The 26,690-nt window shown below is 40.3% G+C and overlaps 2 protein-coding genes across 19 annotated transcripts in view; one reads left to right on the top strand and one right to left on the bottom strand.

The window, feature by feature from the left end:
• LOC137855609 (uncharacterized) overlaps positions 1 to 14,859 on the bottom strand; it is a 126,976-nt gene extending 112,117 nt beyond the window's left edge. For 4 of the 17 annotated variants that reach the window (XR_011095836.1, XR_011095838.1, XR_011095827.1 and 1 more), the window contains exons 1-3: positions 14,308 to 14,553; positions 9,945 to 10,016; positions 8,655 to 8,714 (exon numbers count right to left, since the gene is read on the bottom strand). Coding sequence is in view for 2 of the 17 variants with exons in the window: in XM_068679925.1 (XP_068536026.1) it covers positions 8,655 to 8,714; positions 9,945 to 10,016; positions 14,308 to 14,859 (684 nt within the window). In the remaining 15 variants the exon portion in view is untranslated. The other 13 variants (XM_068679925.1, XM_068679924.1, XR_011095831.1 and 10 more) reach the window with 9 other exon arrangements.
• HS3ST1 (heparan sulfate-glucosamine 3-sulfotransferase 1) lies at positions 14,763 to 25,973 on the top strand. 2 transcript variants are annotated; one of them, XM_068679922.1, is made up of 2 exons: positions 14,763 to 14,903; positions 23,244 to 25,973. In XM_068679922.1, exon 2 carries the CDS (start codon positions 23,372 to 23,374, stop codon positions 24,332 to 24,334), a length of 963 nt encoding a protein of 320 aa, XP_068536023.1. In that variant the 5' UTR covers positions 14,763 to 14,903; positions 23,244 to 23,371; the 3' UTR covers positions 24,335 to 25,973. The 2 variants fall into 2 exon arrangements, with proteins under 2 accessions (XP_068536023.1, XP_068536024.1); XM_068679923.1 differs by lacking the exon at positions 14,763 to 14,903 and adding an exon at positions 14,982 to 19,267.
• The last annotated feature ends 717 nt before the right edge of the window (positions 25,974 to 26,690 follow it).

Genomic DNA, 26,690 nt, shown 5'->3' with positions numbered 1-26,690 from the left:
TGACAATTTCAGGCTCTGGGGCAGAGAATCTGCTCAGCCCAGAGGTTCTCTGGGGAGAACTGAGTACACTGCACCTGAAGAAGACGGTGGGAATTGATCCTCGCACCTGGGAACAGTCGTGGAGGAATCGTGCATGTGTTCTGGACTGTGGGCAAGCTGCATTAGAGGAATTCTTCAAAAGCAGAGTCTGAGGAATCTCACCCAACCCAGACCAAGATGCCATCACAAGCGGGCTTACAACAGAACACGCTGTCACCTCCTGGACAGTGACTGCCCAGCCTGTGTGAGAGAGTCAGTTCCCCCAGGGACCTTCAGCTTTGCAAAGATGACAATAAATTACCTCTCTTCCTGATTGTCTGTGCAATACAATTTATTGGGGAAAGTAGGCATAGGTTGCTACCTGCTCAGCTGCAGCAGAATCAGGGCAGCATTTGGAGGTGAGATGTATCAAAATGGAATGCTTCCTGTACCACAACATCATATCCTAATGAACCATACCTGTAGTCTCAGACAGCATTGTTCAGAAAGGGATTATTATTACACGGAGGCCTGTGATATGAAAATTAGATGTCATGAGTGACCTACACGTCCAACTTTTTATGTTACCAGAGTTCTCATAAAGATACATGTCTCCTGTACATTATGGTCCATCCCTGCCATGTAAGCAAATATGCACCCATCCTGTAATCAGACTGTAGATGTCTGCCATCATTCATGTCTGTTTGCAAGTAGGTGCCAAGTCACATAAAGACTGTCTACTTTTATGTGCCTATTACTTTCCCAAAAAGCAGATATTCCTCTTGTATGAGACAGATGTGTTCATTTATGTTATATTGGATGCAAACATCCTCAGGTCACCTAAACTTACACACATGCATATGCAGAAGACATACCTTGTCAAGTATGTGTCATAAAACATTCTGATTGTGCTATGGATACACAGCTGGTGATGGAGTGGAAAGGACTGATTATACAGGGAAGGATGACATATCTCTGGAGAAAGATGGCGGCACAGAGGTGGGCAGGGAGGAACAAACTGTTTGGGTTGGCATATATGGCTTGTGGCACCCCATCCCAGAACCCACCTAACAGTCCTTCCTAGCCCTGAACAAACCTTGATAAAACCTTCCAGAGAGTTCTCACTGTACTCTCACATGTACTAGTCCATTTCACCCAAGTCTGCCCATTAATGTGGGGAATGTAGAGGATGAAAATACATTTCTACAACACTTGAATGTATGCGCCCTGTCTCGTCCTTCATATGTAGTTAGCATCACCTGGCACACAGGGAGCAGTTTATGTTTTCCAAAATATTCTTACTTCCCCTCTGAAGGAAAAAGGAAGAATAGAAAAGGCATTTCCTGTGCAGACATCTGCTGCTGGACCTGTGAGAGGATTCCCTCAGTCCCCTCCTTAGACTAGGATCAGCCTGAACTAGGGAGACTAGATAAGATATTAAAAATATCACAGCAAGATGAATCATAGCAAAACCTGACTTTTAATGAATTGTTCAAATCCATAAAAATGATGTCCCCCATCTGTTATAAAAAATGTGTAATATTCTTCATGTCACTTAACTGATTCTGAACACTGTGTGGGAGAACACAGAAGAAAGATTAAACTAGGCTAGGAGGATTTCATAACATTCTGTAGCATCTCCTCTCAGCAGAGTAAATAGCACTGTCTACTGCAGCTCTTCTAATAGATTTTTATGCTGCATTCCTAAAAAGCCACAAAGAATGACACATTCCTTTGGGTCAAATACACACACAACAGTAGCAAACATTTATACAGCTACTAGCAAAAAACTCAGCCAGCTTTATCACTAGTATTCAAGGTAATCTGCAGGAACTGGGAATTTTGAAAATAGGGCTGGATAGCTCTAAGACATTCAAATACAGTCAGATGAAAGACTTAGTCACTCAAAGACTGTCTCACTGATTAAGTGATTGACCATCACTGGTTTATACTAGGTACCTGACTTTTGGTTTACTTGGGTTTAGGTGAGACTTCTCCTGGCCAACCTGTAAGGTCCATCTTTCCCAGCTGCCCTAGAATGATTCTGGGGAGTGGAAACATCACAGAGTTTTTACCACACAAATCTCTCCCAGTATCAGATAAGCTCCTTGGCCTTAAGAAACAACTTTTCTGAAACTCTGTGGACTGCTGTCCTCCTGCATCCCAAGTAGCTAACCAAAGAGGGATATGAAATTGTTTGATCTCATATAGGCATGAACTGTCATAAGTGTATGAATGCATATAAGAGTGGAGTTGAAGGAAAACCACCTAAATGTCACATGTAAGGCCTCTCCCCTGTGACATACGTACAACTTTGAAAATGGGAGCAGTTATCGGTAGAAGAAATGGATTGCAATATTCTGCTTGGTTCTTTCCCCCACTTTTAGAAAGGTATAAGAAAGTGCTTTCTTTGCTTATTCTTAGATGTGAGATGTGTCCTCCCACCTCCACATAGGACATGCCTTCCCGCCCCTTTGCCAGCTTGGTTGCCCTCCTCTGGACACTTTCAAGGACCTCAACATCCTTTTTGCATCGTGCAGCCCAAGCTGCACACAGTAGTCAAGATAAGGCTGCACCAACACAAAACACAGCAGAATCACCTCTTTTGACCAGCTGGCTATACTGTGTTTAATGCACCCCATAATGTGCTTTCTCTTCTTGGCTGCCAGGGCACACTGCTGACTCCTGTTGAGCCTACTATTGACCTGCACCCCCAGATCACTTTCTGCTGAGCTGCTCTTCAGCCGCTTGTCTCCCAGATTATAACTATGTCCAATATTACTCCATCCCAGCTGCAGAACCTGGCATTTGTCTTAGCTGTATGTCATGCCATCGATGATTGCCCAGAACTTCAATGTATCCAGATCCCTATGCAAGGCCTCTTGTCCCACCAGAGAATCATCAGCACCTCCCAGTTTAGGATTGTCTGCAAACTTGCTGAAGATGCATTCCACTCCTGCATCCAGCTAATTGATAAAAATGTTGAACAGAACTGTCCTGTTGGAACTCAGTTGGAACTGAGCCCTGGGGAACACCACTGGTGACTGCCTGCCAGCCAGATGTATCCCCATGATCTTGTTGGGATCACAGAGACATGGTGGATGGCTCACACAACTGTGGTGTTGCAATGCAGGGATTCAGGCTTTTTAGGAAAAATGTACTTGGTGACCCACAAGGACCACCAAGTCCAACTCCTGGTTCTACACAGAACCACACAAAAGTCACACTGGTGACTTCAGGACAGCAGATTTTGGCTTAATCAGACATCTTCTTGGGAGAGCCTCATGGGATAAGGACCTTGAGGGATGCAAGAAAGCTGGTGAATATTCATGGACCACCAAGCTCAGAAGTAGACTACCCCAATGAGAAAGACGTCAGGCAAATATGCCAGGAGGTCTGTGTGGATGAGCAGGGAGCTCCTGGCAAAACCAAAACATTAAAAGGAAGTATGCAGAATGTGGAAGCAGGGAACCCAGCAGAAATACACCATCCAAGCATGCAAAGATGCATTTACAAAAGCCAAAACCCAACTGAAGTTGAATCTGGTGCAGGATGGCAAAGGCAACAGGAAGGGCTTCTCTAAGTACACAGGTGATGAAAGGAAGGCTATGGAAAATAATGTGGGACCACTGCTGAATGAAACAGGAAACCTAGCCTCACAGGACAGGGAAAAGATGAGGGTCAATATCTTTTTTTGCCTCAGTCTTTGCTAGGAAGACCAGCCTTCAGGAATCCCACGTCCCAGAGACCAGGAAGAAAAACTGGAGCAAGGAGGACGTACCCTTGGTGGAAGAGAATCAGGTCAGGACATATTTCACCAAACTGGACATACATAAGTTGACGGACTCAGGTGGAATGCACTCACGAGCACTGAAGAAGCTGCTAGGACACTCAATAATCTTTGATTGGCCATGGTGACCAGAAGTGCCCGAAGACTGAAGAAAAACAGGTGTCACTCCTATCTTCAAGAAAGGCAAGAATGAGGACCTGGGGAACTGCAGGCCACTCAGCCTTACCTTGATCCCTGGAAAGATGGTGGAGCTAAACCTGGAAATCATTTCCAGGCACATGAAAGGACAAAAAACATCAGGAGTAGTCAGCACAGATTACTTCTGCTCCGCTCCAGGAGTGAGGGAACAATGCTGCCCAGAGTCCACTGACATCTCAAGACTGTGGCTGAGGCCTTCAGCCTATGCATTCAGAAAAGTATTTAGTCCCAAATACTGATTTTCTTTTGACTTTTAACTAAGCATGTTTGACCTTCTGTGTCTGAAGAATTTGAATGAACATTTTTCTGTAGTAGCTATATCCCTTCTGCACATCTGTCTGCCCAGAGGTTTACTGCAAATGTTTCCATCTCTTTTTAAAAACAGGTCATTTGTCTAGTTGAATCAGGCTTATATAAGACAGTTTACCAGGGTAGCCAGTGTGCATTAGCACTCTTTTATTAATGAGTTCTACACAATAAAACTGCACAATTCTTTTTGCTGTTCTCCCAGAGAACTGAGAACAGGCCAGGGGTTTAAAGTGACTTTCTAATCAAGCTGCAGCTCATTAATGGAGTCTATTTTTTAATAGTTTTTTATAGTGAGACTGCTTAAAAATACCCTTTAATTAACTCCAGTTCATTTTTGCTTACACTTCTCTTCATTTGATTTAGAGCAAAGACTGCGTGAGCTGATGTTCACAAACAGGAAGAATTATTTTATGATAACATTTTAAACAAATGAGATGTAATCTTTGTAACAAAAAGAAGAAAAAAAAAAACATTTAAAAAATGAAGCTAGAAAACTGCATTATCCACTATGTAGATATTTACATAAAATGTAAATATTCATATGTACAAATATTTATATACAAATATATTAGCTAGGCATATTTTAGTAATGAAATATACTCCAGTATATACAAGTATACACAGACAGAAACACCAGCCTAGCAAATTTAAACACTAAAATCTATTCTTGTGAGAAATTAGAAGTAATTAGATCTATGTTTTACAAAATCTCAGACTTTCTAAGTGGGAAATGGAAGTAGGTTTTAACTCTGTGGGTAAAGACCTACCCGTCCTAATAACAAATTTTTAAGCATGAAAGACTTCTCTGTTGAAAAAATGTCTAAATGGGTTTTTAATAGAGAAACATGACTGACTAATGTGACAGAAATGTTTCCTACAATAAAGGCGGAAGAATCTATAATAAAAGATAGAAATATACGAATCCATGGCAGAGATATGACTACATCTCACCTTTACTATGGCTTTGTTGCAATGTAAGGACAAAATGAGTTTCTTAATTTGGGCTACAAAACTGGAGCATAAAAGCAGATGAAACAATTATTCTAACACAATTTTTCTAACTGTGAGTCTGTAACTGCGTTAAGAGAGAGATAAAAGTTTTTATTGGTTAGCCATAGATACCTTTAATTGCTAGTAGCTGCTAAAGCAGGCTTATGATGACTCTGCCAAACAGTAGCAGAACAGTGCCCACAATTAAAGCTAGTTAGCTATTCCCTCCCTGGTGTAGCACTTACAGCTTGTAATTCTGGTCACTTCTCATTTTACTGAACTAGATGAATTGGGATGTTGCTATCTTATCTGCAGTGGAGAAAAAGGGGGTGGAAGGAGAGGTAAAAAAGGTGTTTACACACAGACACATCAGCCTAAAAAGGGGTTTGAATTTTAAAACTGACAGTTTTTATGAAACACTGCCCCAGAGCAAACCGGTTATTATTCATATATACAGAGCTATTTGAAAAGTCAATCTAGTAGTAAATGCAATGTATCAAACACATCTCTCATTAAGGGAGAGAAGGAGGAGGAAAAGATGGAGAGACAAAACAATCCATTTTTCCTTGGATAGTGGTGGAGGACACACAAAAAAAACAGCTTCATCCGAATAAAAAAAAAAATGTATTTCTGTCCCCTTTTTTTCTGTACTGGTCATCATAATGAAACATATCACTGCCAGAGAAGCATGGACAAAAACTGTAGGGCAGGAAGACAGTCTTCAAGAAAAGCTCTGGGTTACTGTTGTATTAAATGACATTTTTGATATCTTATGTTTTTAATCAACACAACACTAGATCAAATCTATAATTTTAAAATAAATAAATTATTATTATTATTATTATTATTATTATTATTATTATTATTATTATTATTATTATTATTTAATATATTAAATATTATATATTTATATATAATATTATATTATATAAATATATATAATATATTATATATATATAATATTATATTATTTTATATATAATATAATAAATATATATAATATATTTATTTATATATTAAATATATTAATAATAATTAAATAATAATAATAATAATAATTATTATTATTATTATTATTATTATTATTATTATTATTATTATTATTATTATTAATAGTAATAATAGTAATAATAGTAATAATAGTAATAATAATAATAACAGACGTTACCTTTTTTACCGGCTCATAATATATGGCTTCTCCAAAAGCTTTGGAACATCTCCAGTAAGGATCCCAGGAACACTGACTCCTCATACAGACAGTGCACACCTTAAAGGTACTACCACCTTTTACAACCCAAACCACCTTTAAATGTGGAATCAGATCAAGACCTGGATGAGACCAGTACAACCAAATGTTAACTCTAACAGTGAGTATGAAAAGGTAGTTGTTTGTGATTCCTCCCCAACTCTATAAAGGAACTTTGCAGTTATACCAGTCCTAAGGATATAGTAAAACTTCTTTCATTCAGTCCAGTCCAGCTGCCTTTCAGGCAGGGTGGCCCTATGAAAGACACATTACACTATGGCTACGCAGACAGTGATCACAATTTTTCTGATGATTTCGATATTGCAAAATTTTGGTGATGGTGTGCTTTTTTTGTTTGTTTGTGGTTTTTTTTTTTTGTTGTTCTGTTTTGTTTTTGTTTTTTGTTTTGTTTTGTTTTTTTCTGTTCAGCATTTAACAAGTCTGAGGGCTGCTAGTAGACACTTTTGCAACCAGGGAGCCAGGATGATCTAGGGACCCCACAAATTCAACCAGCCCCCAGGATGTTAAGTAACTAGCAAAAGAATCAAGCCCAGAAACTTAGGAAGCTCTAGGCAGGATTTCACAAACAAACTGGCTTCCTTCAATCTCCAGCAAAAGCTATTCTCAGCTGAAGTATTCTGACATGACTATATGATTTGGGTAGATATTTCAGCTGAATCTGTCTAACCATTTTTAGTTTGTACCTTCTAAAAAGGACTGCAAAGAGCTGGTGTCAGCCCTGTCCCTCAATGTCTAGGAAACCTGATTCCATCTCTGTACAACTCAAACAGCCATACTGAGAAAGGTAATGAGTTTCATTAAAGCTGTAGTTTCTAGTAAGCAGATAAAAGATTTGCTTTTCATTCTTTCTAACAAGTGAAATAGGGAATAAATGTTCTTCCCCTGTAGCTAAAGAAATTTGAAACAAGTCCAAACAGCTTTTCTATTGAATTTATACAAACAGCAGCTCTAAACTCATAAAAATATATCACTGTGAAACTTACAAATACGGCTTCATTTTATTACCCTTACAACGATAATTTGGAGCAATAAATATTTTACACAGAACTTGTCTTATGTCTGCAACTTGGGTCATGTAATTTCCTTGGACTTCACTCTATATCTGGAACTCATAACCTAGTTGGTCTGTGCCTGGAAATCCTAATGATGTTAGAGGCAGGTAGCTATATGCAATGATAGACCAGCCTACGTTATATATGAGTTGTATTTAATAAGAGCCCGGATCAAGCTTTCTTTTTCTCTGTTGAACATATCTTTCTCTGCAAGGTCAGTGGATTTCTGTGGAATCCCTTGCAAACTTAGGTAACAATCTGAATCAGAGAGGCAGAGTTGAGCCTTAAGGGTTAGAGACCATCACAGAAAAAAGAAAGGAAAAAAAATCTTTTACACACAACAGTGTCCTTAAAGGAACACAGTTATGCTTGATATAATCTGCTAGGTGAAAGCATTCAACCTTGAACACTGTCTGATAAAGACTACAAAGCATACAGGTGCCTGGGCATGTTCTTTGCATCTAAGGTAACCATACCTCTGCTGTGCTGTAGCTATTGCAACACCTTAAATGATTTTTAGTGTTAAGAGCAATCACAGCTTGCTTTAAGCTTCCAGTCCATCTAGTGATGTTATGTTCTATTTGAAATAAGCAAAGGCCACACACTTTTTTTTTTTTTCCCTGCAGTGTTAACCCAGGGGACAGATGACTGCACTCTGGATCCCTGCCTTGGTCCTGAGCAGGTAACACATCATGCTGCGTAGGGAAAGGATGGCTAGAAAGTGTCCCATTGCTCCCCAGTGCTTATGAAAACACACAGTATGCTTCACCTCCTGCCAACTGTGTGAAAGGAAAGTGGGCCATCTCCTTACCCACTTTTAGTCCCTTTAAAGCTGGCAGACATCCCAGACAATTCAACGGGGAGCAAAGTGCCTTCATAACCACGGTGCTATCAGGCTCCTAGACAACTGTGGCACAGTTTTCTGCTCTCTGTGCCCTACCCATGTCACACACTGGAGGCTAGGCAAAGTCTATATAGCCCATAACAATAAAAGAAATACTAGAAGAAACAGGTAGAAGAAATAACCTACCTTATGCAGGTTTGTATTTGAGTCACAGAGTAAACATTCACCTCGAATCCTTTCCTTCACCTAAGCAAGAAAAACAGTAGAGTATGCTTCAATTAGAATATGCAGATTAGTTCTTTACTATTACCATTAAGTTCTCACAGATCATGCAACACTGGTGAGACAGGGATTTGCTTCTAAAGCAAGTAGCAATGATACAAAAAGAAAAAAAAAAAGTAAAATATATTCCAGCAGGTGGCAGGTACAGGAAAACAAAAGGGGACAGGACAAATGCAGAACACTATTCTCAATCACAGTAACACTCTCTAAAAACTGAGGTGGAAATAATGTAATACTGTAATTCTGAAGAGCATTAAAATCTTACTCTTAATATAATTCAAGGCCAGGATTTCCTAACTGAGAGTAGCCAGAAGACAGAGCAAAGAATTAACTTGTCTTTTTGAAACCACCTGGCTCTTTCCTTATATTTGAACATGGCTGTGACTAGAAAAACGTATGTCTCTCAGGCTGAACATATAATAAATCTAAATAGCACAATTGGCTTTTTGACATTGACATTTTGACATGGTTAGGCACTGCTGAAAACAGGGATCCTAACCCTTTCTCACCAGCTCTCAGCCACAAGCAGGATCTAGCTGGAGCAAAGCCTCAGTGAAGAATGAAAGCAGCAGGAAACAGTTCTCTTTGCTGGTGGCACTGGTGGTTTTCTGCTGCTTTGGCAAACTCAGATACCCAGAAAAAAGGATCTGGCACCATGAAGATGGAGAGGGAAAAGGACAGACCAGCCCTCTTCAGCACCTGTAAGCCCTGCTGTCCTTAAAAGGCTCTGCTTGCCTTCAGATGTCACCCTGAACAGAAGGATGGGAAAATCTGCACTGCAGCAACTACTCCACACTCCCCTCTTGCCCAGAGCTCTCGTCACCCACACAGACTACCCTGTACCAGTTATCACTCTGTATCTGTCCTCTTTCTCTTTACATAGCAATCCCATTCCATAAAGGGGTACATTCTCAAAGGCAAAGGCTTAATTGCTTGCAGAGCTGCAATAAGTCTGACACGTCTTCTGGAACTTGGATCTCATCCATTGTCAATTTACTACTAATCTTTTATTTTCCCTTTACTTTGTTAAACCAAACATTCTTCATATCATGTAGAAGCCATTATCTGTAGTCTTGCATCACTAAGTAATAATCCCTATTTCTTATTACAAGCAGCACTTCAGTTATGGAAAGGAAAAGATAGGTCTTATATGTTTATATTGAAAGACAGGATTTTGGCAGTCCTCTTACTTACAGCAGTATAAACCTCAGTGCTCCACAGTCCTTGGCTCCTGGAGCTTGAAGTACAAACTTGAGAATGTTTTGTCTAGAGAAAATGTATTAGCAGGCAATGGCATTACTGCGTGTTTAAGAGAGACCATTTCAAATCAAATTCTCAGCTGTGCTATGTGGAATCTTCAAACTAATCCCTTATTTATTTCACTGGAAAATTCAATATTATCACTGAATTACCATTCATTTTCCCTTTTTACTTTAAGAGTTCCCTTCTGCATGCCTCACCTTCCACCTAGCTTTCAGAAATGCACCTATACAGCAAGCAACGCTGTCATATCCAACCTCAACACCTCATAAGTTCTTGCCACTGGGGATAACAGAAAACCAAACATTGTAGGAAATGGGAAAAATGTAAATGTATTTCAACTGAGCAAGGGCTGGCTTATAACCTCACACTCCCAACCGCATACAACATTGTTCCATACTTTCCTTTGCTTCTCATGTCCTTTGCTTTTCACACCAAAATGGTGCATTTCTCATGTCTAAATGTCTCAATGTTATTTCTTCATTCTAGCCCTGAAATCGACCTGTCTTCTTGACATTTTAGACCTGAATTAACATATCTGTTATTTCCTAAATTTAAAATAACTTTAGAAATTGTCTGTTTAAATGTATTTTATAACTCATCCTCTGAATCTCCTTAGCTTCCTACATTACACTACTTCCTGCTTTCCCAAGTGTTTCCCAGTGACAAACCTAGAAATCCGTGAGCTTGAATTGTCTTAAATTGCTTAAATCATAACTGCATTCCTTCGATCTGACAAATGTACACTTTGTTATGTAACAGGCAGCACCAATGGAGACCACACAGAGAAAACTTTAAGTATTGCTCAATTAAGTAATTTTCATGCCTATGCTTTCTTCTTCAGCTGTCTTCCACCTCTGTATTTCCAAAACACTGTGACAAACAGAGGAGTGCTGGCACAGGGTTTGAAAAAAAGGTTTCAAACCCGGTTAAGGAGTTTGCTCACTGGTGCTTATGGCAGCATGAATCCATTGCTCTCCAGGCTGTGTTTGAAACAGCTTCAGCCAGTCCCAGAGCTGTTAAGCCAGCTGCAAAGCACACCTCCAGCTCCATCCACGCTGCAGCCCCTCCTGGAAGCTGCATTGCTTCCCGTGAGTCATCATCTCCTCCTTCACCACTGCAGAGGCATCCCACATCTGCTCAGGGAAGTCTGGTGCCTTCCTGTCTCCAGCCCTGTCCCCAGATTTTCTGACCCTGGCTTTGAATGAGTTGGTATCTCAGAATTGCTTTCTCCAAGCAGGCTCCAGTTTCATTTATTGCATGGGCAGAACACCTCTTTCTTTACAGTGTATGACACATGCCAGTCATCCAGGATATAATGGAATTTCGGTATTATCAGAGGCCCCATTTTTCACATCCTCCTTTTCAGACTAACGAGGGAAGCGTAAATGAATATTGGCAACATTGCACTTATAATTTTAATTTCCTTTCTTATTCTTTTGGCTTTAAGAATTCTCATTTCCTTTTTCTAGATTAGTCATTATTCAATCAACAGAATAAAAATACAGCACGTGTATAGTTACTGTATTACTTCTACCAGTTTTCCCACAGTTGAAGAGACACTGCCACCATCACGTTAAACAAGTCTGCTTTGAGGAAATTACAAATTTGCTTGATAAAGAGAAATATGCAGTCAGAACAGATCAAGACTTTCATAAGGCATCAGATCTAGTAACCAGAACATTTGAATTGAAAAAGTAAGGACTATATGTCAAGGGCACTTGAAATAGCTTAACAGCTGGTGAACTGATAGATCTTGAAACCATATTGGCAATTGGGGTTCCTTATCAAAGCACTGTGAAAATGTTTCCAATATGAATGTTAAGGATCAGTATTGCACTCATGAAGATCTGTGAAAAGTGAAGAAAAAAAATTAAACTGAAGTTACTTGTGCCTAGACAAAATACCTTTCAGTGAGATGCTGTAAGAGATCATTTTCTTTAGCTTATCCCCTGCTCACCCCCCCCAAAAAAAAAAAAGAAAAAAAAAAGAAAAAATTATAATAATAATATTGAGAAGGTACTTAATTGGAATAAGAAAGTACATTTTGGGGCAAAATATATCTTTAATCTACCTAGGAAGGTGATAATATAAAGCAATGTCTTGGAGCTACAGTTAGATACTGCCAGATTAAAAGGTAAAGATACTTTCTGTTGTTATTTTGATACTGAAGATGGTTCACAATTGGAACAAACTACCTAAAGAAATGGTGATTTTTTTACCTTTTGATTCTTCTATATCAAGACTGGATATTAAACATGAAATAGGTATCACACCATCTGATCTAGAGATCACATGGAAGAAACAGTGATCCTTTATGACTAAATCATGTGCTGAAGCAGTTGAACAGTACCTAAGCATTTTGGATTTCACCTGCTTGCAAGAAGACCAAAACACACTATCATGTCATAAATAGCACAATTAATCAGCAAAGTTAATCTCAAATGAAATTTCTCTACTGTTTCTCTACTGGACTCTCAGACTCTCATGTTTATACTGAAACATAAAGGAATATATTAAAATACAAGTAAAAAGACTATCAGTGTTGGTGGTGGGTGCTTGTGTGTTTTTTTTTCATAGTAAACACAGTAGTGAAATATTCTCTTTACATATTAAAAATTAGAAAGTCAGTATTAACAGATGTCTATTGCTGTTAAAGAAATTATAGTGAAATGATTGAGGAAGCTGAAATACAGGAAATATCTTAACTGCTAAATATGCAAAAAACATTGCATAAAAGAAATTCATAGTTACAGTATCCTAACTTTTCTTGTACTTATTTCCTGAAAACATTTGTCAAAATTCTGTTTAGAGATACCACACAGAACTGAGTGATTTTTATTCCTCAGATTTTCACTTGTTTATTTTACTAATTAATTTGGCCCTACAAAAGTATGCTTATTCAGGGCTGAAGCAGACAAACAGTTATAAACAAAACAGCTCCCCACGCACTCCTACGTCCTTTAATCCATTTGAAATTGCTGGTGATACTTAAACAAACACAGCACCTTTGTTCTGCATTCCTCAGTAAGAGCCAGAACTAGAAAACAGAGTTCCGTAACTGATTGCTGTGACTCCTGTTACAATACCACTACACACTAAGACTGAAGGAAAAGGATTTAAGAAAATCCACATGATGCAATTTTTACATAGAAGTAGTGCACTAAGCTGTTTTTTTGGTGCCAAAAGCTTGTGTAACCTGACATTTCCACTGACCACAACTCAAGGAGTGCGCAAACAGCAAACACGTCACCACCAACGGTCAAGGTATCCTGCAAAAAGTGGGCCATTAGCCTAATTTAATCAGAAATACGAGAGGCAATTTAAACCTTCCTCACCCAATAACTGACGTGCCTGTATGAACCCTCTCAGATGCGTAGGTTCGGCTCATGCCAGCCTCCTGCCTGGCACACACGTGCAGTGTGAGCCCAGCCCTGCGACGCCTGTGCAAACAGCTCCACCAACACAGACGGAACTTTAAACACCAAACCCTGAATCAATAAAATGACGTGCCATTGCGGAACAGCTCTCCAGCCACACTGGTGAACAAGCGGCCACTCTTTGCAAAGGAAAGCTGTGGTAGTAAAACTCCAGAACAGGAGCAAGAGTTTGGAACAGAAAATGTTTTTTAAAAAGTGTGAATCAGGGAATCTTACAGTGACCCTCGGCTGCAGAGAGATTCTGGGCTGCCATCCAAGCCTGTTAGGGGAGTGCTGAGCCATTATTATGCAAGTTACCTCGTTGGGCAAACTGCCCTGAGCCCTGCGTACAAGCAGTACAAGTTGAGCATCGTTAGGAAGAGACCACCACTTTCCGACAGATCTGTCAGCCTGCATGAAACCCCTCAGGAGGGTGGGGAGCTAAATTGACCAAAATCAACTGAGAAATAAGCTCCCCCCTGAGAAATGAGCTACCCCAACATATATATATATATATATATATATATATATATATGCTTTTTATTACCAGTAAATTTCAAGAGAGTTTGTCTGATGAATAAGTGGATAGAGATGTAGTATGATAATGATACTTCTAACATACATGGACTTGAAAAATATATATGTACCACGTTTTGGCAAATAGACACCTATTTCAGTGGATTAACCCTATTACTTTAAAATCCACAGAAAGCCTTTTTTTCCACTCCCCTTAGGAAGCCACATTTCTTACATTCGAGACATCCATCCTGCTTTACGTTCTAGCTGCACAAAAAGCATTTCAATGGAAATAAATAAATAAATAAATAAGATCGAAGCCAGCTTGTGAAGCCCAGAAAACACATCCAGGAGGTACTCACGAAGTATGTAAAACCGAAAGCGGACAGGGGGGTATTATTCCATATATATACGGGTGTTATTTTTATGGGTACAGAAGGAGGCAGCCGGGGGGTGCTTTCCGTGCCGAGGTACTCCCCCGGTGCCGCATCCCCCGAGCCCATCCCCGCACACGGCAGTGCGCTGGGTGCCGATCCGTGCACACAGCCGGCCCCCCCCGCGCTGCTCCTGCTCCCCGCACCCCGCCACCAGGGCGCCGGATCTGGCCCCGAGGGGACCGGCGGCGCCCGGCGGCTGAGCGAGCGCAGCCGGGAGGGGGCCGGCACCGGGACCGGGGCCGTGTTTGGGGCCGGGGCCGTGTTTTGGGGCCGGGGGCGGTGCCGTGCCTGACGCGGCGGCGGGGCGGAGCGGGGGCCGTACAAACGGGCTGGCGCCGGGCGCTGCTCGCAGGAGGAGCGGAGCGGAGCGGGCGGCAGCGGGCGCTCGTTACACCGCCCGCCCCGCCGGCACCGGGAGCGCTTCCCACGGCTCCGCCACCGTCTCCTCCGCCGGTACCGGCACCCACGGGCGCCCATGGCACGGCGCGGAGGGCTCTGCCCCACGGCTCCGCGCCCCCGCGGTGAGTGATGCGCTGGAGGGGGTCCCGCAGAGAGCGGCCGGAGCTGCCCCGGGGAACGGGGAGGGGAGATTGGGGCGGCGGTATTGGGGTGATGGGGGAATTGAGGAGCGGTGCCCCCCGGGGGGTGTCCGGTCGCTGGCAACCCGGGGGTTGGCCGCTGCCGGGGCTGAGCTGCCCGCGGCACCTGCTCCCGGGGAGCGGCGCGGAGAAACCTGCCCCGCTTGCAGCACCGCGGTGCTTGCACTTGCTCACTGAGTCAGGAACCGGCAGGTTTCGCTTGTTGTGGGAAGGAGGAAAAAAAAAAAAAAAAAGAATGGGGAGAAAGTGGGGGAAGCGGTCAGCAGGACCTGAATTGCAGATCCATCCAGATTTGGCCCCTAGGCACTCTCTTTCCTTACCGCCTTGTTTTTCTTGTAGCTAAATGACAAGGGCATGCAAAGCCAGAATGGCAGGGTGTGGAAACGGCGTGGCGGAGCGCAGGGCTCCTACCTGACAGCAGAGCAACTTGCAAAAGCTCCCCCGAGCATCTTTGATCTGCTCCCATGCTGAGTGCCGAAGCTGGCCAGGTGCAGCGTGCTCGGCTGCAGCCTGTCAAGCTGTGCAAGGCTGGAGGGCACAGACGTGAACTCGAGCTCACCCTTGTTTTGCCTGGAATAGGCAAGCTGCCTGGACTAGCACAGGACAGGCACGGGGGCACTGTAGTTCTCTGTGTGTTTTTCAGGGTTAAGGCTGTGTGTGAGAGGTTCAAGTCTATGGGGGGTAAAAGGATGCCATGAGGCAGGGGTGGTAGTTCCCAGCTGGAGGAGTGCTGGCTGGGCATTGTCTTGGTTTGGTCTTGCCTTTTAGTCATACAGAAGATTAGGGAAGGGCACCCAGCTAGGTACAGGCAATTCAATCACCTCAGCTGACTAGGAATTAAAGTGTATGACTCCTTCCTCTCTGTTAGTGCAATGAGTTCAAGGCTTTTGAGTTCAAGGCTTTCCCTGTTCCTAGACTTCCTTTTTGGACACTGGGGAAGCAAAAAAATTATTAAATATCTGGGAAGTCTCATAAATACCAGGCTTAAATGGCATGGGGATGGGGTGCATGCAGGGACCATCGTTCTGGCACAGGAGAGCCGTTCATTGCCCACTCCCACTGCAAGCCTCTGCAGTGTTATGTGGCAAGAGGAACCTCAACCCATAAATTGTCTTGCTAAAATGGCCTTTCAAACTTAATATGCAAATTATAAATTATTACTATATTTTATTTGCCAGCATTTCTTGCAGTCTTGAACAAGTGTATTTCCCACATTGCTCAGAAAAGGGCACCTTTTAAGAGTGCAGCTACTAACATCAGCTTCAGTTAGCTCTTTCCTATCCACCCTGTCCGCACCCACCTTTCTTTTTTCCTCCCTGTTTTTTTGGAAAATGCAGAGGTTTTTGATATTACGTCTCCGGTCGGCAGCAGATTACACATGTGAAGCAAAGCCAGCTGCTGCAGTGGAAAGGCAATAATTGAGAAGAGCAAATCCTGACCCTCGGATTGCCAGTCTCTGAGCCATGTCCCCTCCTTTTGAGGATACTACCTTGGTTATTCCAAATTAACCATGTGATTACACAGACTTTACTGAAAAGCAGAGTAAATGAAAAACAGTTTTCCAATGCGTAAGAATACATGCGTGTGTAAATACAGAGAGGAAGACAGAAATGCTTTTTAGTCTTATGAGGGGGTCTCTCCCTCCCTCTTCCAGAAATGCTGCCCAGTGCCAAGAAGCTACCAAAGCCCCAGATTGATGCATTTCCCTGAAAAATTTTGGTAATTAAAGAGAGCAAGAAAACTGAGAATATCCCCGGGCAGCCCAAAATGGAAGATCCTTCTGGGTCACCTCACTTCTTACTCCAGAGTATCAGGGTTCCCTCCAGGTCACCAAACAGTGCTTCACTCAGTAAATGGATTGGTTTAGTTAAGTCTAATGCAGTGGCGACCTCACCAGTACTCTGCTCCAGTATTAATCTAAAGTCAAGTAGCAGGAGGGTGTCAGACATAAATCAGCTTGGAGTATGATCTCTAAGGTTACTTAGAGGTTTACTTATTTGTTCATTCTTTTAGTTTTTATTGTTGGTTTCAATGACTTGCTGCATTTGAGATAGGGCCCACATTGACAGAGAGTGGTAAGAAGTTGCTTGGCAGGGGTAATGAAACTGGGATTGTTGAATATGCTGTGTTCCTTTTTTCAGTCCATTCAGTTCAGGTAAGCCTTTGTATGGAAGGGAACAAGATAAGACAGAGCTATACTTTCATGCAGGTTGATTTCCTAGGGAAGGTTTCAATGAATTAGAAATCAACTTTATTAACTGTGCAATAGATCTCTGCTTCCCAGTTAGATTGTGACCCATTTTCCTTGGGAAGTGGGAAAACTTCAAGATTTTGAATTTAATGTTTGGGTTTATGAGGGTACAGAGAAGGCACTGATACAGTGTACTTCCCGTTCCCTTTATGAAGGACAACATTTGAGTCCTGCAAGATATTAGGCAATTGCTAGAAGAAGGGCTAGAAGAAGGTGGTAAGGGGATTCCATACGAGCATTCAGTACAAAAAATATCTGTGCATCCTGAGCTTCTCAGGTTTATTTTTATTCTGCTGTAATGTCCCATTTTCCTTTTACCTGCATGAGGCTCTCTGAAATGTAGGGTATTCTCTCTTCTAAAAATGTCTATGATTTCCTGGCATGAAACATTGCAGTGGTCCCTTCTGACCTTTTTTTTTTTTAAAAAAAAAAGTGCATGTTATATATAACTACAGTCTATTATAAATTTGCTACTCTATTGCTCACACTGGAGCTGAACTCCTCCTTTAGAAGGCACGAACCAGTGACCTAGCTAATTTGTATAAACTCTATTTATCACAGCAGGTGCAGAAATATAGCAGATCTCAGCCAAAAATACTTACTACCAAGTCAACCTTTCTCAGCTTGCTAAGTTCTCCTAACCAAAATTTAGAGGCTTTTTAAGGAATATTTCTGAAGTCTTAAAGCCCGTAGACGATATATCATCATAACCACACTGAAATTATGATTAGATTGCATAACATGCTGACTATAAAAGTTAAATCCACGGTTTTATCTCTTCTGGTTATGCAGTATTTTTTAATATAATTTATGAAATGTAGTTTAAGTAGCTAGGCAGTATTGTTTAGGCACTTTAATACAGATTAATACAATTTCTTATCTTTTCACCTCCCCTCTTAATGCACAGATGGCTTTTTAATATATAATGAGATCAATAGTTTATGCACCTAGAGATCTATGGCTTCAGTAGTATACAGTGCTATTTGACTTGTTATAATTTTCTCTATAACACTAAAGTAGGCAATTGCATATTGTTAATTAATAGAAACTAAGTTTAAACATTTCATTGGCAGATGTTTCTTAAAACTTTCTTAAAATGTGATTTGACAACAGTGTGGAGTAAGTGTGGGAAGCATTTCTTCATGAAGAGGACATTATGAGGGAGTTTAATAGTTAAAAATATTTTTTTTCCTTGGAAATATGTTCTGCATTTTGCTGGTTTATAAACTAGATCAGACGGGGGGAAAAAAATAAAATTGCGCCTTTTCAATTCAGGAAAAGCTCTTGACTAAGCTGTGATTGCCGTGTGTTTTATGCTAACTGGAGACAAAATGTCACTTGAAAGAGCTCATATAAACAACTGAAGAATATATATTATGGCAGACACCATCTATCCTGGGAGGGTAGGAATATATACTGTTCGTATCAATGACTTGACAAATTTCAAGTTCAGTTAATCTAGTTCAGATTTTTTTCAAATGTGACCCTGAATACAAATGTTCAGTTCACTGACTCTTCATCAGTGTAGAAGGTTGTTTGTAGGGTTGGTTAACTTGATTTTGGATTTCTTTTTCCTGTTATAAGAAGCCAGTGTAGTAGATCTGTGAGTTGTACCTCACAGCTACTTTTAACCAGAAATGTCAATCTGACTACTTCTAACTGGTAATGTTAATCTGACTATTGAGTGCCCAAACGTGCACTTCTAGAGTAAAGGAAAATAAACCCCACAAACTGTACTGAGGTTCTGTCATGTCTACAGTGCCATCATTCTGTGAAGAGCAAAATTTCTCCCTCCAGTTTTCAGCTCTGATCTCCCTCTAGAGACAAATCTTAGCAACTGACCTGTAGTTCTCGATTGGGCCAGACTGGGTTTTCTTAGATGTCTGTGCAAAGATCCCCCCAGCGAAGGGCTTCAGCTCTGCAATGAGAGAAAGTGAGATTACCTGAAACTTATTGGGGTCTTCCTCACTCCCTGGAGGACCATAAAAAGGTACAGCTTTTGTTTAGTGAAGATGAAGACACCTGCATGTGAATGGTAAGGATATAGTCATTTTTGTAGTCTGTGTCCTGGGAGCAGCTGTGCGTGTGTGTGGTGTGTGTGTGTTGAGAGATGGTCAAAAGCGATAAAATAGCAACACATCTTTCAAAGAGCACTGTGATATACTTAAAAGTCACTGAAATATGACAGCTGTACCCCTCATACTGCATTTAGTGAGAAAAGGTTCCATTTATTTCTAAATTACTATTAGTTTTGGAGTGGTTATAACCTTAATGAAAGCTGATTTGATTGGCAATGTCCACACTGAATCTTGAATAAACAGTATGTCACATTTAGCTAATTAATTGGAGAAAGCTGAAGAAAAGATTAAGAAAAAGCAATCAGACTTTTTGAATAGTCTTGGTGTAATCATCAAAGCGCCATTTAGCATAAACTGTGCTTCTTTTACCAACTTGTTCGTTTACTTGTAGCAAATACAATAGTAATGACTGTCAGTTAAATTTCTGTATTAATCTGGAATACAAAGTCACTGAGTGCAGTCATGTATGCTCTGCATGACTCGTGGAGGCAGTTAGGAGAATTCTTAAAGCAGAAAAGTAATTTGGCAGAGTGGCTGCTATCAAATCTTCAATGCATGCTTATTATTGTTGAAACAGTTTTTCAGACCTACAAATTATAAAGCTTTGGAATACACATTTGCATCATTTTATATAAACTGCTGTAATTCCAGCCACCAAATTGTAGATCTGCATAAAGCATTAAAGAGGGCAGAAGAGAAGAAAGCTGAACAGCAACCAATTCATAAGCAGTTTTATTCCTGGACACCACTTTGCCTACACAACACATGTTTTGTGCTGAATTTAGAGGAACACTCATGTCCATTGTGTTGCATTAGTCTAACACAACACAATAATTGGTCCAGGTATCAGACCTACACAGTCTGAAAGAAATGAGAGGAACAGAAAGAGATGACAAACAAAGCTTTATTGCTAGCAAGTAAAGCAACAATAGCACGGAGGTACTTTGAATGGCATAATTACTGACATGGTTCATTGGGTGTGCATAAAGACAGTAAATGCTACAGATCCTGATGCATGCATGATACGCACCTGAACAAATAGTTGGGGAGGAGGAAAAAAATCAAATTCTGTATGTCTGAATTAGAGGGTACTTCCATGTAATTCTGAGGGCTCACACTGCAACTGAAGACAGTTGTTTTGTTTACTTAGAAAATAATATTTCCCCCCCAAAAGTACTTCAGTTAAGAAGACTACCCGACATCAGTCCCTTGGTATCACACCTGTAATATCCTGCAAGTCTGATTTTGAAGAGTGATGCCAGCCAAAATAAGAGTAGAGCTACAGTTAGAAGAAACCTTTGGTCTTATTTCTCTCAAACGTTCCCATGCTGTACTCCGCCATGGGAAGGCTTGAATAAAAAAAGTTGGCAGCTGAGTACTATGCAAACTATGAATTTAAAAACAAAAAATCCCAATGAATTGGTATATATAGCTCATAAAATTAAAAATAATAATAAAAAAAAGTGTTCCCAGCAGTGTGTTGTCATTAATATCTGAGACTAGTAGCTCTAAGTTAATGTTTCCAGAGGAAGACTGCCTAGTATGCAACTTGGCTACTAGTATAGTATATTTCAATCTGACTGCTAAGAAATAAGAAATAAGGGGTTCTTACTATTAGGCTTTTACTTAACTCCTTTCAACATCAATTCAACCTGTTCCTCACTGAAATCCTATTATGCTTTTCCATTAAGGTGTTAGGACAACGACTCAGGCTTACTATTTATGGAGCTTGTAACTCTTAAAATATACTCTGCAGTAAGTGGCTATTCCTTTAATCTGTGACCTTAAAATTCAGGAAGAGTTGATGTTTTGTTGCTTTTATGTACTGAGCTGCCCATCATTCACTGATCTAATTAAACCACTTGCTCACATTGCTTCTAAAATATGGTGGCAGCATGGCTCAATGCGGACATCCAGCACAAAGCAAAAATGTACCTATTCTTAATTGTCTGTCACCCAGTCCACCCCTCCACAACACCATTAGTGAGATTTTCTTCTTGAAACTGAAGTAGATTTAGTTGAGAATGGTGAAGACAGGGAAATAATAGAAAATTAATGACAGCCAAAATGTAGCTCTTCCAACCAGATAAAACTCTTAGCAGTGACCAAAAATGGGAGAACAAATTCCTTTGCAAAGTTTTCTCATATCAGACATCACAGAACAGCCTAGGGCACAACTTTGTGTCCAGGACAGAGCATGGTCATGAACTCAAAGCCTGCAGGCACCTGGAGAAGCACACGCTTCTTGATTTCAGGTGTATCATAGGCATATCATGGCCCTTTGCTTCCCTCTCCTCCCAGCCTTAATTTCTGCTTCCTAACAATACCACTGCCTTGCAGCCATTTAAAAGTGATTAGAAAAGGGAAAGCAGAAAAGTAATAATCAGTAGCAAATATCAGGAAGCAAGCCTGCTTCATTCAGGATGAAGTCATGACCTCTGTAAACGCAAAGCTATCAAACAACTTTCTACATCACTTGGAAACACATCATTAGTCCTTGTCACACAGGGACTTAGCTTATTGTGGAAAAGTCATTAGTATCTTTTCAGATTCTCTGGAGAATTTCCAAAACCTAGCCCTTGCATTTCCTCAGGTTGTTCGTATGTAATCTCATACTTCAGCCCTTGGTAGTTACTACAGTACGCATTGTTCTGAGCTTAAATTTATAATTACAGTAACCTGGTAAGGCAAAGCAGTCAGATGCTCTGCCATTATGGCTTCTACTTCTACATGGAGTTAGACAATACCACAATCATGCTTACACCAGCCTCTGCTGAGCTTACAGGACTTCAGAAAGCCTCCAAATTTATGGAGTTTGTATACACAGCTAGCTCATAACGTGACAATCTAACAGGTTTGCTATATATGAAGCCATTACCATTTCATTTCGAACACTGTGTTAAGAAACCTGACCTTTACCTTGAATTTACAGAATCACAGAATGGTTAAGGCTGGAAGGTATCCATGGAGGTCGTCTGGTCCAACACACCTGCTCAAGCAGGGATACCTAGAGCAGGTTGCCCAGGCCCATGTCCAGGTGGCTTTTGAAGATCTTTTTAGTTGTAGTATTTAGTAGCCTTTTGATAAATAAAGAGTAAAGATGTTTACATCACAGCAGCTTGCTGCCAGCCTCTGGAAGTGATCTTCAACAATATCCATTGTGTATCTTCTTTCCTGAGTACTTGGACTGGGACCACAGCTCTTTTTGCATTTTGTTGATGCAGTCCTACTGTAGTCTGCAGTACTATAGCAGCAGCAGAGTACATAGCACCTGACTTTCCTCAGAGACCCTAAGCACAGCAAACGAGTACTTCATTTAAAAGTTATACAAAAATTCGCCTTTTCCTTGGTCTACTACTCACCCAGAGCTCTTCTTAACTTCTATGGGAAGGTCACATTTTTGTAGAAAGTTCTCTTCATATAGTGTTAGCCTTTATTCCCCAGGAGGCTTTACTTTAAGATTGCCATCACGTGATCCCTTAGGAGACTACAAGACCATCTTTAAGGAAGCTATCTTGTTCAAGCCTATACCTTTTTCTTTTTAGGTTTTGTTTCTAAAATAGACCTATTCTTGCAGATTTAAAAACAAGTACCAAAAAGAAAAAAAAAAAATCTCTTGCAGTAGTGGTTCAATTCCACTGAAATCAGATTTTAAAAAAAATAAAAAAGTTACCTCAGAATGAATCTTGGGTGGAAAAAACAAAAGATTCAGAATGTTCATGTCTCCTAGTGACTGGAAATCATTTTCTTGTGGCATTATTTTATGTGCCTGTCTTTAAAGAATTTAATTCTATCCAATGATTTATGAGCCTAGAATTGGGAAAGCTAAAGACGTTTGTTCAGTTGTGAAAATCAAAAGATACTTGCAGTGTGGCTTTAGTAGTGATATATCAGAGTATAAAATAATGTGCCTCTCTTCTTTTTTTCTCTCAGCAAAGTTTCCGTTTGAGAAATACGCATCCACTCAGCAAAACAAAAACAAATTTTAAAGGTTGTTCTCGGTGGAAATCACTCCATGCCCCATTACCTGCTTGAGTGAAACCAGACTAAGAACTTCTGTCATGGCAGCTTTTCTGCTGGGAGCTGTGTTGCTTATTGTTCAACCTCAGATAGTGCCTTCCAGACCGGCTATCAATTCAAAGGCTGAGACTTCTGCTCAGTCTGTTCAGAGAGAGCTTTTAAAGAAAACATCTCAAAAAAATGACTTCAAGGAAAACATTCATTCTAATGGAACATGCCGGCAGCTGCCACAGACTATCATTATTGGAGTGAGAAAAGGTGGAACAAGAGCTTTGTTAGAGATGTTGAGTCTTCATCCAGATATTGCAGCAGCAGAAAGTGAAGTTCACTTCTTTGACTGGGAAGATCATTACAGAAATGGATTGCAGTGGTATGTTAATCAAATGCCGTTCTCTTATCCGCATCAGATCACAGTGGAAAAAACTCCAGCGTATTTCACATCACCTAAAGTGCCTGAAAGAGTTTATAACATGAACCAATCTATGAGACTACTCCTTATTTTAAGAGACCCAAGTGAGAGAGTACTATCAGATTACACCCAAGTGTTCTATAACCACATGCAGAAGCACAAGCCGTATCCATCCATTGAACAATTCCTGATTAAAGATGGTGAACTCAATGTGGACTACAAGGCAATAAACAGAAGCTTGTACTACATTCACATGCAAAACTGGTTGAAGTATTTTCCCCTTGACCATATCCACATTGTAGATGGGGATAAGCTAATCAAAGATCCCTTTCCAGAAATAGAGAAGGTAGAGAGATTTTTGAAATTATCACCACAGATAAATGCTTCAAACTTTTATTTCAATAAAACTAAAGGCTTCTACTGCCTAAGGGACAGTGGGAGGGAGCGTTGTTTACATGAGTCAAAAGGACGAGCACACCCACAAGTAGATACCTGGTTACTTGAGAAACTGCATGAGTATTTCCATGAACCCAACAAAAAATTTTTTGAGCTCGTCGACAGAACATTTGACTGGCACTCATTTGTTGCAAGTTAGTGGTGAGCTTCAGAACCTATGTTCCAGTGTACATCTAGAAATTTTTAAAAGGGCATTTACGCTATAATTTATTTGTAAAAATACGTAAATACTTCTGTACAGTATTAGATTCACAATTGCCATATATACTAGTTATATTTTTCTACTTGTTAAATTTGAAAGCATTTTGTATTGTTTTTCATGGTTGTTAACATTGTGTATGATGTGTCTATATGAAGAAACTAAATTATTTCACTACAGAAGATGCTCTCGAGAATGTGTTGTCTTTTTAATAAATAAGAAGTTCATTTCAACAAAACCCTTCAGAATTATTTGAATACTTCAGTCTTTCTGGACTATTCTGGACTTTCTCCTCTAATTACTAATGAATATGCTTAGCTTTACATTTCCATTTTTCTTGCTTTAAAATGTGGTCTAATTTCTTTTCTTATCTGAAAATATTGTAATTTGAAAATTGTTCCATCCTGCTTTATAAAAATATTTCCGGATAAAGTGGTACTTCTTGCACATGTTGGGACATGCACAGCCAAAGGATGATGGAAGGCTCTGTATCATAAAACATGCTAACAGCTGTACTTACTTTTATAGTTAATGCTATAACAGTTGCTCCTCAAATTCTTTGGCAGTACCATGCTAGTTTAATTGCAGTTTTTTAAAGATTCTGTGGAGACCAGCTCATAAAAACACAGAATTAAGTGCAGAAAAATAGTCAACCTGAAAATTTTCTACAGTCGATGAATGTACGTATACCTCATAATGAAAGAAAGAGGTTTGAGAGAAGAATTTAAGCAATATGGGGAAATTTTAATGGTTGCTTATGACTGTTCCTGAATTTTATAGCACGCTTATGATTTCCTATCACTGAAAATCAACGCTTACACCAGAAAAAAATTAGCTGGTCTATGTTCTAGCAAGCAGCAGCTTCATTCTTATAAATATTAACACACTTGTACCCTAGTGAAGGCTATTTTCTATGAGATGAGCAGCTGCTTCATGCAACTGGAAAGTGCTCATGGACTACTGTTCAATTAGTCTCCCTCCAGGAAACATGAAGCCAAGTCCTCATTCCAGCCTGTGTGTCATGGAATTAACCCCAGTCCCAGGAACTTTTATGGTCTTCCATCTGCTAAAAATAGAAGTTAGATGTTAGTACGTTTGTAAAATTACAGCTCTCCTTATCTACACTAGTTCTGCTGTCCTGTTAGCCACCATTCTCCAGAATTAGAGTTAATCTTGTTTCCACACAGTGCTTACTACAATACTTTCTTTATGAGCTCCTAATTCTCCTGTTATGATCTAGAGTATATCCATTGAACATTCAGTGGCAACACCCTGTATATTTGAACTTGCTACTGATTATTACAATCCTTTATAAAATTTAAATGTAGATGCATTAAATTTTCCTGGTGAGATGGTGCAAACTTGGGCACTGTGACAAGGTACTGTCTGGATGCAATTATCCTGTATTACGCTGCTTGCATGAAAATTTGAAGATGCTGCCCCTCTCCTGCTCCTTGTGCACCTGCCCAAGCTGTATTCAACCTCAGAGAGGTTGTTGGTGTTGTTTTATAAAGTAGACCTTTGATGAAAGCCTAAAATGAAATGGTATTGTACTCAATAAAATATTTTCTGAATTGCATCTTTCCTTTCTTGTTTATTCATCAGTCTCTAGTTTGGAAGGCCAGAAGTTAGGATTCAACTTCAGTTTAGACTCCGGTTAAATTTTACATAAGAATTCAGCTGTAGCCTAGTGGATTCAGTGGAAGTCAGTTGTTGGCTACTGGGTTGTTGCCTTCATGGTCCATTGCTGATCCAGAATATACAAAAAAGGAATACATCTTCTGGTGGCAATAATGTTGAATCTTTTGCAAGAGATGGATACAAAAAAACCAACAGGCTTAAAGTAACAGGACGCTCCGATTACAGTTTGAAAAGAGAAATACTGCGGGTTTTGTGTAAGGAGGGGCAGTATATTCTTGTCCACTTACTATTATCCCATTTCCTTGCTAACTCTGTAGGAACCATCTGGACCTAAGAGATTTTGGCCCACAAGAAAAACTTCCCACCTTAGTACAGTCCCACCTTCAATTTCGCCTTCTTAGAGCCCCAGACTGAGCCCACTACGTTTACTAACTTTTTGCTGGGAAAGAAAGAAATGCTGCCAGGGTATGTGGCCATGTCGGTAGTACCTTTTCAGTCAGAGTCAGCTGAATGCAAGAAGACAGGGATACATCAAGCTCACCTACAGCAGGTCACACATACAGGGCGATACAGCATATGATGTATGTAATTGTGAATGCCACAGTAGTATTGATGCCTGATGTTAGAATTGAGAATGTTTTTAAATGTATAATGC

Source organism: Anas acuta, chromosome 4 (genome assembly GCF_963932015.1).
Source record: "Anas acuta chromosome 4, bAnaAcu1.1, whole genome shotgun sequence".
Lineage (NCBI taxonomy): Eukaryota > Metazoa > Chordata > Aves > Anseriformes > Anatidae > Anas > Anas acuta.
The sequence above is the reverse complement of the archived record's forward strand: the minus strand, read 5'-3'. Positions and strand labels throughout refer to the sequence as shown.

Coding starts and splice junctions, on each gene's coding strand:
- HS3ST1 (XM_068679922.1), top strand. CDS start 23,372: ATGGCAGCTTTTCTGCTGGGAGCTGTGTTGCTTATTGTTCAACCTCAG.